Raw genomic sequence first — 18,851 nt, 5'->3', positions numbered from 1 at the left:
TGTATTTCCTCCTTTATATATTGGTACTATGTTTGCATCTTTCCAATCTTGTGGTACCTTTCCTTCTTTGAGTGAGAATTCTATTATCTTGTATAATTTGTCTGTCAGTTCATCTCTACACTCTTTCAGTATCCAGTTTGCAATTCCATCAGGTCCATGCGATTTCCTGACATCTAGATTTTTTATTTGGTCTCTTATTTCTTTTTGTGTTATCTTTATTTCTTTCATTTTGGGTGATCTTTCTTGTTGTCCATCTTCCCAAAATTGTGAGCTGTTAATTGTAAAAACAGATCTGAAATGTCTGATCATAACTTCTGCCATTTCTATGTCATCTATATATTCTTTATCTCCTTCACGCAATTTCACTGTTTCATGTTTATCCTTTATTTTTTCATTTATATATCTGTAGAAGAGTTTCGGTTGGTCCTTACATTTGTCTATAATATCTTTTTCATAATTTCTGTTTTCTTTCCTGCGTATATTCACATATTCGATCCTAAGTTATATATATGTTTGCCATTTAGATGTTTTTTGTCTTTTTCCATTCTTACCAGGCTTTGTCTCTAGAACAAAATGTGTGTGTGTGTGTGTGTGTGCACATATATATTACACTTTGTGTAGAGTATAGGGTTAGAGATTTTAACACCTACACAACAGGCATCTCACAAGCCTGCCTAGCCTCTTCTACTGAGATATTTCACAAAATGTTAACAGTTGCTGTAACTCCAAAACAATTTATCAGAAAGACATAAATGAGGTAGTCCCTTCATTGACCTGGACACTGTGATTATGTCACTACTTTCTTTTTTCTCTTAATGATGGCAAATTTGTTATATCTAATCTCTCTTTGGTTTATCTGCTTAGCAGGGGATCATTTTGTCTGCCATTCTTTATATTCTGTCACTCTCATTTATATGTGTAAATGGATTTAGAAATATACTGGTACTTTTAAATTTCAATTCACAGGGACAACCTCTTTGGGCTCACGATTATGTATTCTGGTGTGGGGATTTCAACTATCGCATTAACCTCAGCCGTGATGAAGTTATTGACTTAGTCCAAAGACAAGAGTGGTCAGTGCTATTGCAAAGTGACCAGCTTAAGGTAAGATAAGCATCGGTTATACATACATATACATATACCAAAGGCTTATTTCACCCATTCAAGGGAGGTAGCCAAAAAACAAAGGCATAAAAACTACTACCACCCATTTCATCCCTATCCCACTCCACCCTGTTCCCTCCCTCTCATCTTGGCACCTCCTGGATGACAGGTCATCCCTACATGTTGTTCATTGCCCTGGGTCAGAAGCAGTGTTGCAAGACACATCACATCCACAGCAAGGCCACTTCATCAAATCGGCAACCCCCCCTCCGTCCCCTCGTGTAGAAAATGAGAAGACGGGGAGAAATCCCTTCAGGCTGTGTCAAATTTTCACACATACTCCCTCTCCCCCCACCCATTCCACCTCATGGATCACAACATCCACACACAACCATTCTCCATTCACCCCAGTATTCTGTCCTTTCCCGTCCATCCTCAACAGACATTCCCCTCTTCCCCAAAGCCCCTTTTACCCATCAGTTATGGTTTCTAATATATTAGACACATGGTTATGGTTTCTAATAAATTAAACTCAAGAGAGAATTTTTTAGGGTACATATACCAAGGGCTTCCCCCCCCCCCATACAAGGGAGGTAGCCAAAGACAAAAATCCACTCCCACCCATTATATCCCCACATATTCCACTCCCATTCACCACCCCTCCCTCTTATCTTGGCTCCTGGATGATAGGTCATCCCTGCATACTGCCCACATCCCTGGGCCAGAAGCAATGGAGCAAGGCACAGCACATCCACAGGAAGGCCACATCATTTAATCAGCGACCTCCCTTTCTCTGTCCCCTCATGCAGAAAAAGAGAAGGGGAGAAATCCTGTTGAACTGTGTCAAAATATCATTTACACATATCCCCCCCATCCCCACCCACTCCCTTCCATGCATCATAGTATCATCCATACACAACCAATTTCCACTCACCCCTATCTTCTGTCTTCTCCCGTCCTTCCTCAACAGATATTTCCCTCTTTCTCAATGCCCCTTTTACCTTGTCCATCCATTTTACCCTTGGTCCCCCTCATGTTCACTCCCCCCACCTTTTTTAATAATCTTTTTTCATTAACCACTTCCATACGGTGACGCCTACGTAGGCGTCATGAGGAGCAAGTGGGTACATGATGATGCCAACATCGGCGTCTTGATTATATTTATTGTAGTCGTACCTATGTAACCTCCATTCTCTCTAAACTGGCTTCATCATATTTTCTATGGTTATCAAAATTCACGGGTGAAAGAGAACGAAAGATTGAGCACTGACTTTATTTTTTATAATGCGATTATTATGACACAACATCGCACATCAGGCAGCTAATGCTGCCAGACGTGCGATGTGCCCTGGAGTGAAGAGGTTAATTCCTTCTATGTGTCCAAACCATCCCAATGCTCTTTCATTAACCCTGTCTCCCAACTCCCTTTTCAACGCCACTCTTCTTCTCACCTCATTTCTCTATCCAGCCTAGTAACCCGTACCATACTTCTTGGGCATTTCATTTCAAACACATTTAACCTCTTCAATATGATGATGCCTATGTAGGTGTTATGAGGCATGACTGGGTATATGAAGATGCCATTGTCAGTGTCTTGATTATATTTATTTTGTAGTTGTAGCTGAGCAACCCCCAAATTCTATGAACTGGTTTGATCATGTTTTCTGTATTTATTATTACTTAGAGTGAAAGAGAATGAGTAATAAAGCAGTGATTTCATGTTTTATAATGCATGTAGTGTGATGCATTGTACATTAGGCATCTGATGCTGGGTGTGAGATTTGACATGTATTGAAGAGGTTAAACTCTTCCTATCTTATGTTCCATGTTTCTGTCCCATACAGTGCTGTTGGCACAATCATCCCTTCATACAATCTTCTCTTAGCATCCATTCTGTAATGTCTATTTCTCATTACACTTTTTATTCTCTGAAGGCATTTACTTGCTTCCGTCAATCTACATTCTATCTCCACTCCTCCCCTTCCTGCTACATTTGCACCTATGTATTTAAAGCTATTCACATCCTCCAGTCTTTCTTCCTTAATATTCACTTCCAGTTTGTTGCCATCCTCTTCTCTTGTACATCTCATCACCTTACTTTTACCCACATTTATCAACTTCATTTCACATACCTTCCCAAACTTTGTCACTAACTTCCTTAATCCCTCCTCTGATCCAGCTACAAGTGCAGTGTCATCAGCAAACAACTGGCTTATCTCACTTTTTTCTCCATTTTCTTTAACCATCTCCAATCCCTGACCCACTACCCTTGCATTTACCTCTTGCAGCACCCATTCCATGTATAAATTAAACAGCCAGGATGACATAATACATCCCTGATGAAGTCCCACTTTTACCTCAAACCACTTACTCTCTCCATTTCTAATCCTAACACAAGGTTTACTACTTTCGAAAAAACTCGTGACTGCTCTTAACAGCTTTCCTCCTATCCCATATATCTGCAATACCTCCCACAGTGCCTTCCTGTCTACCTTGTCATAAGCCTTTTCCAGATCCATAAAAGCCCAAAATACATCCTTACCTTTTCCTATAGCTTTCTCACAAATCTGTCGCACCACATATATCTGATCTACACAACCCCTACCTGTCCTAAACCCACACTGTTCCTCACCAATTACTCCCTCTGTTCCTCTCCTAATCCTCTCAATCAAGATCCTCCCATAATCCTTCCCAACTACACTCAATAAGCTGATCTCTCTGAAACCACTACACTCACACTTGTCCCTTTTTCTCTTGTAAAGTGAAACTATACAGGCACTCCTCCAGTCCTCTGGCACTCTACCCTCTCTTAAACCAGCCAGTCCACCATCACTGTGCCTCCTTTTTTTTAGACATTGTGCATGACATCCATCCAACCCAGGTGCCTTACCTGCTCTCATCCTCTTAACAACTGCCTTCATTTCATCTTTATTTCTCCTCCATTTCCCTCACTCATCACAGTCATTTTCTTAGTGCTTCCCACTGCAACTACCTTTCCCTTCCTATCCTCCTTCACATTTAGTAACTCCCTAAAATAATCTGCCCACCTTCTTCCCACTGCCTTCTCTTCCAATATCGTCTGTCCATCTGCATCTTTTACCTTTTCTTCTCCTCTTGATTTGCCTCCTCTCCCTCTCTTAATTTCTTTCCAAAACACTTTTTATTACTTTCAAAATTCTGTTATACTATTACCCCATTTCACATCTGCTCTCCTCTTTCCCTCCTTTATCTTATGCTTCACTTCTCTCTTTACTTTGTACCTCTATGATTCCCTTCTCCTTTCATGTAACCAATCTTTGAAAGTTTGCTTCTCTTCTACAGCCTTCTTTGTTTCGTCATCCCACCATTCACAACCCTTCCTTCTATTTCCTCCCATCTTCCTTGTTCCACACACCATCTTCGCACACCTTACAACTCCCTCCTTGAACCATCTCCATTCCCCCTCCACTCCTGTTTCTACTCTATCTTTTACTCCTCTCTCTCCTCTCTCAGCTTCTTATACTCCTTCTCCTTTTCTTTCTCATTGAAGCAGTTCACTCTAAGTACCTCCCTAGTTTCTGCCCTTTTCCTCTTTCAGTATCTATCCTCCACTATCAACTTAGCTTCTACCAAAAAATGATCTGATATTCCCCCACTCTCTCCCCTTAGAACATGTACATCCTTAACTCTTCCTACTATACTTATGGTTACCACTACATAGTCCATTCACACTATCTACCACCATTCTATCCACCTCCCTTTCCCATGTGTATTTATGCTTGACTTTTTTCAGAAACATTTTATTTACTATCATCAACTTTTTTTTTTTTAAAGACACATCTGCACCATCAACTCTCCACCACAATTTTTTCCTGGAACTCCATACTTCCCAATCACTCCATCTTTTGGTTCATTTAGATCTCCCAATACAACTACATTGACATGAGAGGCACACAAACACTTGCCGCAGCCACCACAAACACATCACACCCACTACACTACATACCAAAACACCCACACACGCCAAGAAACATTCAAACAACACCCAAACTATTTTACAGGTATGTAAATGGCAAACTGAAGAACAAACAAGAAATAGAAAACCTGCGCCCTTGGTAAATATGAATATACAGAAGAACTGGAAATGGCTGAAATTATGAACAACCACTTCAAATCAGTATTCTCAATAGAAAACTCACCTAACTGTGAGGAAATAGAGAGATATCCCGCTCAATGAAAGAAATAATTGTAACACAGAAGGAAATCGGAGACCAAATCAAAACCCTTGACATCAGAAAATCACATTGTCCTGACAGAATTGCAAATTGGATACTGAAAAAATGCATGGAGGAATTAACAGAAAAAATATACAATATAATTAAATTCTCACTTCAAGAAGGAAAAGTGGCACAGGACTGGAAGAATGCAAACATTGTACCGATTTATAAAGGAGGAAACAAGGAAGACCCATCAAATTACAGACCGGTCTCCCTGACAAGCATACATACGTACATACATATACCAAGGCTTTTTCCCCCTTACAAGGGAGGTAGCCAAAAAGAAAATGGTATAGAATAATTCCCACCCACTCCATCCCTGAATACACTCGACTCCCCTCCACCCTCCCTCTTAGCACTTCCTGGATGATGGGTCATCCCTGCACCTTGTCCACTGCCCTGGGTCAGAAGCAGTGTCGCAAGACACAGCACATCCACAGCAAGGCCGCTTCATTAAATCAATGACCCCCCCCCCCTCTCTGTCCCCCCATGCATAAAAGGAGAAGATGGGGAGAAATCCCTTCAGGCTACGTCAAATTTTGCTCACATATACTACCTCACCCCCCATCCCCCCACCCATTCCACCTCATGCATCACAACATCATCCATATACGACCATTCTCCATTCACCCCTGTCTTCTGTCCTCTCCTGTCCTTCCTCAACAGACATTCCCCTCTTCCCCAAAGCCCCCTTCACCCCATCCATCCACCTCATCCTAGGACGTCCCTTCATGTTCACTCCCTCCACATTTGCCTCCATACCTCTTTTACTAGCCTTCACTCATTCTTTCCATGTGTCCAAACCATCCTAATACTCTTTCATCAACCCTATCTCCCAACTCCCTTTCCACCCCTGTTCTCCTCCTCACCTCCTCATTTCTCACTCTGTGTAGCCTAGTAACCCCCATCATACTTCTCAGACACCTCATCTCAAACACATTCAAACTCCTCCTCTCTTCCTCTCTGTTCCATGTTTCTGCCCCATACAGTGCTGTTGACACAATCACTCCTTCATATAGTCTCCTCTTAGCCTCCATTCCCAAATGTCTATTCCTTATTACACTTTTTAATCCACCAAGGCATTTACTCGCTTCTCTCAATCTACATTCTACCTCCACCTCCACCTTTTCCGGCCACATTTGCACCCAAGTATCTAAAACTATCCACTTCCTCCAGTCGCTCTCCCTTAATGCTCACTTCCAGTCTACTGCCACTTTCACCCCTTGTTCATCTCTTCACCTTACTTTTACCCACATTTGTCTTCAGCTTTCTTCTATCACACACTCTCCCAAACTCTGTCACCAACTTCCTCAATCCCTCCTCCGATCCTGCCACAAGGGCAGTGTCATCCACAAACAACAGCTGGCTCACCTCCCACTTTTCTCCATTTTTGTTTAACCATCTCCAATCCCTGACCCACCTCCCACTTTTCTCCATTTTTGTTTAACCATCTCCAATCCCTGACCCATCACCCTTGCATTTATCTCTCACACCACCCCATCCATGTACAAGTTGAACAGCCAGGGCGACATAACACGTCCCTGACAAAGTCCCACCTTTACCTCGAACCACTCACTCTCTCCATTTCTAATCCTGACACATGCTCTACTACTCTCATAAAAACTCTTGACAGCTCCTAGAAGCTTTCCTCCTATCCCATATATCCGCAGAACTTCCCACAGTGCCCTCCTGTCTACCCTGTCGTAAGCTCTTTTCCAGATCCATAAAAGCCCAAAAAACATCCTTCCCCTTTCCTATAGCTTTCTCACATATCTGTCTTACCACAAAAATCTGATCTACACATCCTCTACCCGTCCTAAATCCACACTGTTCCTCACCAATTACTCCCTCTGTTCCTCTCCTAATCCTCTCAATCAAGATCCTCCCATAAGCCTTCCCAACTACACTTGACAAGGTAATCCCTCTGAAACTACTACATTCACACTTGTCCCCTTTTCCCTTTTAAAGTGGAACTATACAGGCACTCCTCCAGTCCTCCGGCACTCCACCCTCTCTCCAGCAAACATTAAATAACCTCAGCAGCTAGTCCACCATCACTGTACCTTCTATTTTTAGACATTCTGCATGGCATCCATCCAGACCAGGTGCCTTACCTGCTTTCATCATCTTAACAACTGGCTTCACTTCATCCTTCCCTATTTCTCCTCCATTTTCCTCACTCATCACAGTCATTTTCTTGGCAATTTCCCACTGCAGCTATCTTTCCCTCCCTATCCTCCTTCACATGTAGCAACTCCCTAAAATATTCTACCCATCTTCTGCCTTCTCTTCCATTATCATCTCCCCATCTGCACCTTTTAGCTTTTCTTCTCTACTTGATTTGCCTCCTCTTCCTCTCTTAATTTCTTTCCAAAACATCTTTTTATTACTTTCAAAATTTTCTGTCATACTCATACCCCATTTCACATCTGCTCTCCTCTTTGCCTTCTTTACCTTGTGCTTTACTTCTCTTTTCTTTTCTTTGTACATCTCATATGACTCCCTCGTCCTATTTTGTAACCAATCTGTGAAAGCTCGCTTCTCTTCTACAACCTCCTTTGTTTCCTCATCCCACCATTCACCACCCTTCCTTCTATTTCCTCCTGTCCTTCTTGTTCCACACACCATCTTTGCACACTTTGTGACTCCCTCCTTGAATCATCCCCATTCCTCCACTCCTAGCTCTACTATATCCTTCACTCCCTCCCACTCCTCCCTCAGCTTCTTCTTGTACTCATTTTCATTTTCATTTAAAGAGTACACTCTAAGCACCTCCCTACCTTTTGTCCTTTTCCTCATTCTCCATCTATCCTCCACTCTCAACTTACCTTCCACCAAAAAATGATCTGACATTTCCCCACCCTCTCCCCTTAGAACATGCACATCTTAACTCTTCCTATTATACTCCTATCTACCACTACATAGTCCATTAACGCTCTATCTACCACCCTTCTATCCACCACCCTCTCCCATGTTTACTTATGCTTGACTTTCTTCCAAAACACTGTATTTGCTATCATCAACTTGTTCTGGGTGGCTAATGAAACTAAGGAGGCACAGTTTAACATATAATATAAAGACAATTGGCACGAACACAATGGACAAACGTCCGGTTGTTACAGACGTCACGAGACAACTGGACTCGACGCTAACATTCCCGCCAAAACTCTCTACCCACGCCTTGCGGGCATTTGATAAAAATAATAAATACTACTGAAATAATATAAATACATATTACAATATAAATATACAAACATCGTGCCAACACAATGCTCGGCCTGCGCCCTCGGTGCCCACACCGAGCAACCAAGAAAAACTGACCGAGGCAAACAATACAATTACAGACAAGCCACACACAAAACATTACACAAATACATATACATATGCATAAGGGAATACATAAACAACATATACAAACACAATCAATTATACATGCACAAAGAAATGTAAATGAACTGGCACCAGTTTAAAAAAAAAATACATAGGGCAATTGCCGGACGTCCGGGACATGAAACATAAAACAGTACAAAATACACAATATACAAAATACACATAAATACATACAAGAGGCTCACTCTACCATCAAGGCCTAGCACTTCGTGAACGTAGATGATACAAGTGGCCCACAATGGGTGATACAATGGGAACATTGAGTGTTGGGGGAGGTTGGGTGAATGCAGGTATGGGCACCTGAGTCTTTTTAACCCCTTCCATACGGTGCCGCACACGTAGGCGTCATGGACTTAGATCTCGGTGGCAGCAGCCAATGCCAGCCGTACGACGTGTCGTAATAATACTCGCATCATAAAATATAGTCACCGCTTATATCGATCGTTCTCTCTTCACCCGTGAATTTTGATAACCATAGAAAATGCTATTACAAAAGAATTAGAAAGAATGTCATTATGGAGGGGCGACTACAATAAATATAATCAAGACGCCGATATGGCAGCCTCGCGAATACACTCGCTCCCCATGACGCCTACGTGTGCGGCACCGTATGGAAGGGGTTAAGCCTGTCAGAATGGCAAATCTCACTAAGACCCGTAGATGGGTCAAAAACCCTGAATTTGTTGGAATGGAGCTGTTCTGTTACTAAAAAGGGACCTGTGAATTTACAATTTAGTTTGGACTGGCGGTCCGGCATGCTCCTAAAGACATGATCCCCAACAATGATGTTCACAGGCTTAGCACGACCATGTTGGTGTTTTAACATGTCAGCCTTGGAAATAACAAGTTTGTCCCTAACAGACGCATAAATATCATGCAGCACATGACCCTGAAGTTTACTATAGTCATCCACATTGTAGAGGGGACGAGCATGACTGTCAAGCATGTCATAAGGGAGTCGTTTCTCTGATCCAAAGACAACATAATGGGGCGTTTTTCCCGTGGAAGCGTTTATAGTGCTGTTGATACAAGCACTAACATGGGGAAGCCAATCCTCCCAAGACTCATGAAAATGACTAGCAAGGTGACGTAAGATCTCCAAAATTTTCCTGTTCGTCCTCTCTACAAGACCATTGGACGCCGGATGATAAGCAGTAACAAAAGTTTGTTTAATGCCGTAATGTGCACAAATGCCTGCCAAAACCTCGTTCTTAAATTCAGCCCCATTATCACTAAGGAGCACCGAAGGAGTGGTGTATGGACACAACACATGGGAAACTAAAGCATGTGCTACAACTGGTGCAGATTTGTTACGTAAGGGAGCTAGGACCACAAAACGACTAAAATGATCCACACATACAAGGACATACACAGTGCCCTGTGTGCTACGAGGCAGTTGCAAAAGGTCTATAGCTACAGTCTGAAAAGGGCAAGAAGGAATAGGGTACTCTAAAATGGGAGCAGTGCTCGTAGAACCTTTGTTCTGGGCACAAGAACTACACCGGGCCACATGAGAGGCAATGTCTAGTCGCATTTTAGGCCAATAATACTTCTCTCGTGCCATAGCCAGAGTTTTGTCACGACCTGGGTGACCAGCCTGAGGGGCATCATGAGCAAGGGACAAAACAATGGGAACTAGAGACTCAGGAATCACTAGTTGCGCCACATCCTGCTCAAACACTTCCACATTACGAATGAGAACTTCGTCCTGCAGGGAAAATTGGTACAGAGGTACTGGTAAAGCTGGTAAGGTGGAATCATCACCAGACTCCAAAGCATAAATGACAGCAGACCAGACAGGGTCTTCACGCTGAGCTTTTACCAGATCCTGCAGGGAAAAGTTATCAATCACGGTAACAGCAGCAACAGGGATATTCCGTGAAAGTGCATCAGCAACATGATTAGCTCGCCCGGGCAAATGCTTTAGGGTTGGATTGAATTCCTCAATCGTGAGGGGCTAAGCAACCTGACAGATTCTTTCCTTGAAAAAGCTGAGTGACAGCAGTGTGGTCCGTGTAGACTGTAATAGAATATCCAAAAATGATATCACGGAAATGCTTTAAAGCCCACACCACAGCCAGGGCCTCTAAATGAGTAACAGAGTAACGGGACTCAGGCTTGTTAAGAATGCAACTAGCATATGCAATAACATGAGGTCTACATCCTTCTACTTGTTGCATAAGTACAGCTCCAATACCTGTACCAGAAGCATCTGTACAAATAGTAAAGGGGATACTATAATCAGGGAAAGCCAATACAGGTGCTTCAGTAAGAGCAAGCTTCAAAGAATCAAAACTTGTCTGATGGACATCACGCCACTGGAAGGAAGAGTCCTTCTTGAGAAGGCGAGTGAGAGGGGAAGCAATTGAAGCAAAGTCTTTAATGAATGCACGATAGTATCCTGCAAGTCCAAGGAAGGACTGTACATTTTCAACCGACTTCGGTACAGGGAAGTCTCTGACTGCCTTGATCTTTTCACCAGTGGTATGGATACCAAGTTTGTCTACAACATGACCTAGAAACTGGATACTAGCCTTGAAAAAGGAACACTTGGGTAAGTTGAGTTTCAACCCAGCTTCAGCAAACCGTTGCAAGACCATGGACAACTTAGAAAAGTGGCTCTCCACATCTTTGGAAACAAGAATCAAATCATCCAAGTAAACAAAAAGTCCATTCCCAATTAAGCCATGAAATATAGAGTTAACTAAATGCTGGCAAGTCAAAGGAGCATTCCACAAACCCATGGGGCAACGAAGCCATTCATAGTGCCCATTGGGAGTCGAGAAGGCCGTGATCTTACGAGACTTCTCCTCCAGGGGTATCTGCCAAAAACCTGCTTTTAAATCTAAAGTGGTGAACACTGTATTACCATTGCCAATGGACTGAAGAAGCTTGCTTAAGATAGGCAGAGGATAATGATCAGGAAGAGTGACCTCATTGACTTTCCTATAATCAACCACAGGACGAAAAGATCTATCCTTCTTAGGCACCAGGAGAAGAGGCGAATTCCACTCGGAGTGGGACTCCTGTACAATACCTTCACTCAACAAATCGTCAACCAAGGACTGGGCTATAAGCCGATGAGAGTGAGGCAACCTGTAAGAGGGGACGTAAACAGGACGAGTGCCTGGCTGAAGGTCAGTTCTATGAACCACACAATCCGTAACCCCTAACGGATCACCTGGTAAAGCCTGACAATGGGTAACTAGCAGGTCAAGGAGACGAGGCGTCTCTTTAGGAAAATCAGTTTCGCCTACAAATGTGGCGAGCTCAGAAGCTACGCGAGCAGGGTCACGTGTTGGGGGAGACTGTAGAACAGAAGCTGCCATAATAGGCGAATCCTGGAAAGCAGCAACGCGTACCACCTCAAAGTAGCCTAAGTGACTGCCAGGAGAGAGAGAAATAGGAGCACCTGTGACAATGGTTACCATCGCCGTGGTAACGTGATCCTCACGGATAGTGGAGAGAGTGCCTTCTAGGGCAAGCCGACGAATACGAATAGAGTCAGGCAAAGAGAGAACGTCAGACCCAATTGGGGCACCTGAGACGCGCACTGGAACTCGAACAGAACTTGAAGGTTCAATAAGATGCTCTCCTACAACAACAGCAGCACCAACAGGGGCAGAGCGCTGAGAAATTGGGACAGGCACATGTGCGGACTGATCAAGCACAGAAGAATCACAAACAGAAACTGGCCTATCCGAAGCAGAGATATCAAATTTGCAGAAAGTCACTACACGGCGACTAGGAGAAATATCTATGCTATGAGCTATAAGAGCATCAATACCCAGGAGGCAATCACACTTAAGGGCAATGCCAGAGACAACAGCAAAAGTGACATTGAATACTGTAGCATGCGAGGGAAAATGTAAAGGAAGACAAACTGATCCAAGAACAAGCAAGGGAGAACCTTGCACTGAATGCAAATTTTTACAAAAGGGAGATAAAGGGAGATTATACAATTCTCGCAAGGCAAAGTAAGCCTTTCTATTTAACAGACTACATTCTGCACCAGTATCTACAGTGACTGAAAGAGGCGTATCCCTAGTAAAAAATTGAAAGGTAAGTAATTGAGAAGATTCAACAGCCACAAAAGGAATTATTTGAGACCGAACATTGCTGGTCAACTCTTGGGGTTGGGAAACATGCACTGGGGAAAATGGGATTGATGAGGCTTGTGAGAAGTCTCATCCCTAAGTTTCAAAACCTTGAAACATTGATCAGTCGAATGTTTACACTGACCATGAATATGACAATAACTGAGTCTACCTGGAGGCTCTACTCTGGAAAGGTTATGCAATTGATTAGAAGAAACAGTAGGTACACTCCTACTAACAGGGGACAGTTTTGACTTGTTTACCTGGCGCCTACGGCAGAAACAAAAATCGCTCGAATGACCAGACCTGTTACAAAAAGTACACAACAGGGGAGGGGGTGTAACTCAAGATTGAGGGGAACTAGGAGTAGAAACTGTAGACTGAGAGAGTTGAGGAGAACAAGGGACATGACCCTGTTGATGAGCATTGCTAATACACAAAGAACTAGATGGGACTTCTCCCAGTTTACGAGAAAGTTGTGATGCAAAAGACAATAGAGTTTCATCAGGCTTATACTTGAGAGAAGATGCTGCTCGTCTCTCAGAAGGCACCAAAAAAAGGATGTACAAGAGAAACTCAATAATAAGACAAAATCTATCTACAGAAATGTTACCTTTCTCTACCCAGTCCGACTGGGACAATGACTCGAAAGCTTCAACAGCAAGGATACTGCCCTGAGCTTGCGCATGGCGATAATCCAGAGTACCCAGTCGGGATACGAGAGTATCAGCCAGTTTGAAGCACCAATGGAACGCACCACCACCAAGAGTATCTGCGAAAAGTTTAAGAAAGTTAGATCGAAAGGTGTCATAATCATAGTTCAGAAGTTTAGGATCTAAACACGAAGCCGAGAGGAGCTCCGAAGCAAGAGAGTGGGGCACAATCTGGGACCTCACAAAGGAGATCTGTTCAGGCCCCGTCGACACATTCGATTGTACGATTGCGCCCTCGCACTGGCGGATAAATTCAGCCGCCCCATAATGATGATCTTCCCCCGAAAATTGCACCACAGTTGGGTTTTGATGCAGTAATGTTACCCTATTACCCATTGGCTCAGATGAGCTTGGCGGACTGAGAAACGAAGGCCTCGATTTAGACATGGTGGGAGATGATAACTTTGTCCCACTTCTTAAAAGCATATGAAAACACTAACACCAAACAAATACAACACTCTACCGCCAGTATGAAATAATGTAAAAAAAAAAATAATATAGTGAATCACACGGACATGACATAAAATATACTTTACAGAAACACAAGCATTGACACTACCAATGCAATACATAGACCACAAGGAAGAAAAATTATATTACGACCGTAAGGAACACATGCGTCGCAGGCGACGAAGGTCGTCCAGGGTAACATTCAAGGGACGCGAATGACGTCACCACAAAAATTTATATAGTACATACAAACATAATTTGTATAATTCATACAAACATAATATATATAATGCATACAAATATAAGCATTGGAAAACAGAAACAATGCTATACATAAATCAATAATGTAATAATACGTAAGTACATATACATAAATTAAATAAACACAAGCGTCACCGAGTGACGAGTCCAACAATCAAGGTAATACAAGCAACGCCAATGACGTCACTAACACAGGCCGGCGCGCGTCTCGAAGCCGGGAGGTGCCCGGTCTTCACAGATTTAACTTTGGCATCCTATTGGAGCAAATAAACTCTAATTCACCATCCAGGCACAATTTCCACTGAGGGTACCCACAGGAACACACGAAGCAATAATCAGGACTGGCGACGATGAAGTCGAAGGAATAGCAGGAAAAAAAAATCACCTGACGGCAACAGGCCTGCGCCGAAATACAACTGAAGATACAGTGTCCAGAGCACTATAATGTCTATAAATATGTAAGGTCACTGAAAATACCTGAGCTGTAACGAAAAAATGGGGAGAAAACACAATACGAGCCACAAACCGATACACACACTAGCCGGCAAATCAAAGTCACTAATTGTACTAGTCTTTGTAATAAGATGAGTCACTAATCGTTTATACCGCTGCCACCAAATGTTCTGGGTGGCTAATGAAACTAAGGAGGCACAGTTTAACATATAATATAAAGACAGTTGGCACGAATGCAATGGACAAACGTCCAGTTGTTACAGACGTCACGAGACAACTGGACTCGACGCTAACATTCCCGCCAAAACTCTCTACCCACGCCTTGCGGGCATTTGATAAGAATAATAAATACTACTGAAATAATATAAATACATATTACAATATAAATATACAAACATCGTGCCAACACAAACTCTCTTTCTAAACACATCTCCACCATCAACTCTCCACTACGATTTTTTCCTGGAACTCCACATTTCCTAACCACTCCGTCAATTGGTTAATTTCCTACCCTAGCATTAAGGTCTCCCAGTATTATTACATTAACATTTCTCCCTAATCCCTCTATACACTCATTTAAATCTATCCAAAAAGCCTCTCTTTCTTCTACACTCTTCTCACTACCAGGCCCATATGCACTTACAAAAACCCACACCTCCTTTCCCAGTGTCACCTTCATCCACATTATCCTTGAGGAAACCTCCTTCCACTCCACCACCGTTTACCTATCTCTTCACTTACTAGTAAAAGGATTACAAAGACGGAACATGCCGACAGGAGACCTTTTGGTCCATAACTAGGTCGGACACATAAAAATATATAATAATGATAAATAGATGAACAAATAATTCAATAAACAAAACTTATAATAATATAATAATAAAATAAAGAAATGCATAGGTATAGTTAAATAATAAACAAACAGGTAAATAGCAAATAATAATAAATTGACAGATAATAGCAATAAATAAAAACCAAGCAAATAATAAAGAGACAAATAATAACAAACAAATAAACAAATTATATAAAGTAAATGACAGTCATTACATCTTGCTTAGATGTTTACCTAACCGAATCCTAAAGCTTCGAACTGAACTACATTGCACTGCCTTCGCGAAGAACAGAGTCGCGGATTATCTCGCTGACAAGGAAGACCCTTCCCTCCCTCGCCCTCTCTTCTCTCCTGATAACCTCCCACTTACACTCCCAAACTTACATTCGCCCTTCCCTTGCAACTTAGATTCACTCAAAGCCAACACATCCATCTTTCTTCTCACAAACATACTACCTATCTCTTCCCTTTTACTCTCATCTGTACCACATCCACACACATTAAAAGACCCAAACCGGGTGCTGGTTGGAAAACTCCTAGACCCTCTTATGCCTTTACTTTTTTTAGGAATGTCCCCTGTGAGGCTACAGGGAGAAGGATGCCTGGTCCCAATCCCCGTCCCTTTTTTCTCGCCTGTTACGATCCAAGTGGAAATACTTGATGACAGTATTCTTTTGCCCCCACCACAGGGTAGGTAGGCAAAAAAGGAAATGAATATTCAGAGAAATTGTACAGGGCAGTAACAAGGGGTTGGGAGACAGCATAATGGAGGGACAGTCATAGTATAAAAGTGTCATCATTTCTCTATGAACAGAGTTTTCCTCTATCACAGACAAAATGATGTGTGACTCTGGTCTGTAGGGGCACCCCATATAGACCCTAAAGTATCAACTGCATGCTACTTTGCCACCATAACATGCAGCCAATACCCCAGACAGGGTATTGGCAAGCATAGTAGCAAAAATTTGAGAAAAGATCGTCAAAAATAGATGGGTTAAACATTTGGAAGAAAAACTATACTGAAACCAAATCAATTTGGATTCAGACAAGGAAGATAATGAACAACAAACTTCATCTGCTTCTACATATACCAAGGCTTTTTCTTCCTTACAAGGGAGGTAGCCAAAAAGAAAAAGGCATAAAATCATTCCCACCCATTTCATCCCTGAATACACTCCACACCCCTCCACCCTCCCTCTTATCTTAGCACCTCCCAGATGACAGGTCATCCCTGCACTTTGTCCACTGCCCTGGGTCAGAAGCAGTGTCACAAGCAAGGCCACTTCATTAAATCGGCGACCCCCCCTCTGTCCCCCCATGCATATAAGGAGAAGATGGGGAGAAATCCCTTCGGGCTGCATCAAATTTTGCTCACACATAGTACCTCACCCCCCATCCCCCCATCCATTCCACCTCGTGCATCACATCATCCATATACAACCATTCTCCATTCACCCCTGTCTTCTGTCCTCTCCCGTCCTTCCTCAACAGACATTCCCCTCTTCCCCAAAGCCCCCTTTCACCCCATCCATCCACCTCATCCTAGGACGTCCCCTCATGTTCACTCCCTCCACAACTGCCTTCCACACCTCTTACTAGTCTTTCTTCACTCATTCTTTCCATGTGTCCAAACCATCCCAATACTCTTTCATCAACCCTATCTACCTACTCCCTTTCCACCACCATTCTCCTCCTCACCTCCTCATTTCTCACTCTAGCCTAGTAACCCCCATCATACTTCTCAGACACCTCATCTGAAACACATTCAAACTCCTTCTCTCTTCCTCTCTTATGTTCCATGTTTCTACCCCATACAGTGCTGTTGGCGCAATCACTCCTTCATATAGTCTCCTCTTAGCATCCATTCCCAAATGTCTATTCCTCATTACACTTTTTAATCCACCAAGGCATTTACTTGCTTCTCTCAATCTACATTCTACCTCCACCTTCACTCCACCTTTTCCTGCCACATTTGCACCCAAGTATCTAAAACTATCCACTTCCTCCAGTCGCTCTCCCTTAATGCTCACTTACAGTCTACTGCCACTTTCACCCCTTGTACATCTCATCACCTTACTTTTGCCCACATTTATCTTTAGCTTTCTTCTATCACATACTCTCCCAAACTCTGTCACCAATTTCCTCAATTCAATCCCTCCTCCGATCTTGCCACAAGCACAGTGTCGTCCGCAAACAACAGTTGGCTCACCTCCCACTTTTCTCCATTTTCTTTAACCATCTCCAATCCCTGACCCACTACTCTTGCATTTACCTCTCGCACTACCCCATCCATGTATAAGTTGAACAGCCAGGGCGACATAACGCATCCTTGACAAAGTCCCACCTTTATCTCGAACCACTCACTCTCTCCATTTCTAATCCTGACACAAGCTCTACTACTCTCATAAAAACTCTTGACAGCTCCTAGAAGCTTTCCTCATATCCCATATATATGATTGTATTAAAAGTGTGCACAGCATTGTTTATGTTTGTGATTGGTGTACTGTTAAGTGTTTCAAAATGTTGTTCTGTCTCTTCAGTAAAAGATTCTCGGTTAGCTCTCTTGTAATTGGTGTATGTGTGTCTGTGGCCAACTGGGGTGCATCTTGTTTTGGTGGTGATGATTGGAAGGTGGTCAGAACCAAAGGTTCCGACCACTCTCCATGATGTTGTTGGGGTTAGGCAGGGGGAGCAGAAGGTGATATCAGGAGAGGAGGGAGTGTAGAGGGCTTGGTGTGGGATATGTGTATGATTATGTGTGTTGTTCATGATAGTCAATGAGTCAAACTGAATCTGTATATCAAGCCCTCTGTCTGTGTCAGGGTTGTCGACATACCAGGCAGACGACTTGGCGTTGAAGTCACCACCCATGATCAGGTTGGGGATTGAGGCTAGTTGGCTAAATTGAGGTCTGAAGGTGTTTGGAACTGTGGGGGATGATTGGGGGGGAATGTACATGTTAACTATTGTCAGTGTTGATTTGTTGCCTGTGTGGATTCAAATGGATTGGATTTCTGTAGTGTTATCTGTGGTAGGGAGGAGAATTTTGGTTGTGGCACTTGTGTCCACAAAACAGATGGAGTGGTAGATCAGGGTGATGAGTCCACCGCCATTGCCGTCAGTCCGGTCTTGTCTGATGGTGGTGTAATTATGAAATGATGGTGTTTTGTGTAAGTGTCTTAGTTTTGTTTCTTGTAGAATTGCAATGTGTATGTTGTGTTGTTTAAGAAAGTGTTCGAGTTCATGTTTTTTCGTGTTAATACCGTCAATGTTGTGATGTAATATGTTGATGTTG

General features: G+C 42.8%; 1 protein-coding gene across 6 annotated transcripts in view; it reads left to right on the top strand.

The window, feature by feature from the left end:
- The window catches only part of Synj (synaptojanin), a 312,743-nt gene that overhangs the window by 213,505 nt on the left and 80,387 nt on the right, over nt 1-18,851 (top strand). For 5 of the 6 annotated variants that reach the window (XM_076199352.1, XM_076199346.1, XM_076199348.1 and 2 more), the window contains one exon: nt 967-1,104. The exons of the other annotated variant lie outside the window; for it this stretch is intronic. In XM_076199352.1, coding sequence (XP_076055467.1) covers nt 967-1,104 — 138 coding nt within the window. The remainder of the gene's footprint in view (nt 1-966; nt 1,105-18,851) is intronic. 6 annotated transcript variants of the gene reach the window in all.

Source organism: Oratosquilla oratoria, chromosome 16, assembly GCF_046742065.1.
Source record: "Oratosquilla oratoria isolate Oo_2021 chromosome 16, ASM4674206v1, whole genome shotgun sequence".
NCBI classification, from domain to species: Eukaryota; Metazoa; Arthropoda; class Malacostraca; order Stomatopoda; family Squillidae; genus Oratosquilla; species Oratosquilla oratoria.
The sequence above is the reverse complement of the archived record's forward strand: the minus strand, read 5'-3'. Positions and strand labels throughout refer to the sequence as shown.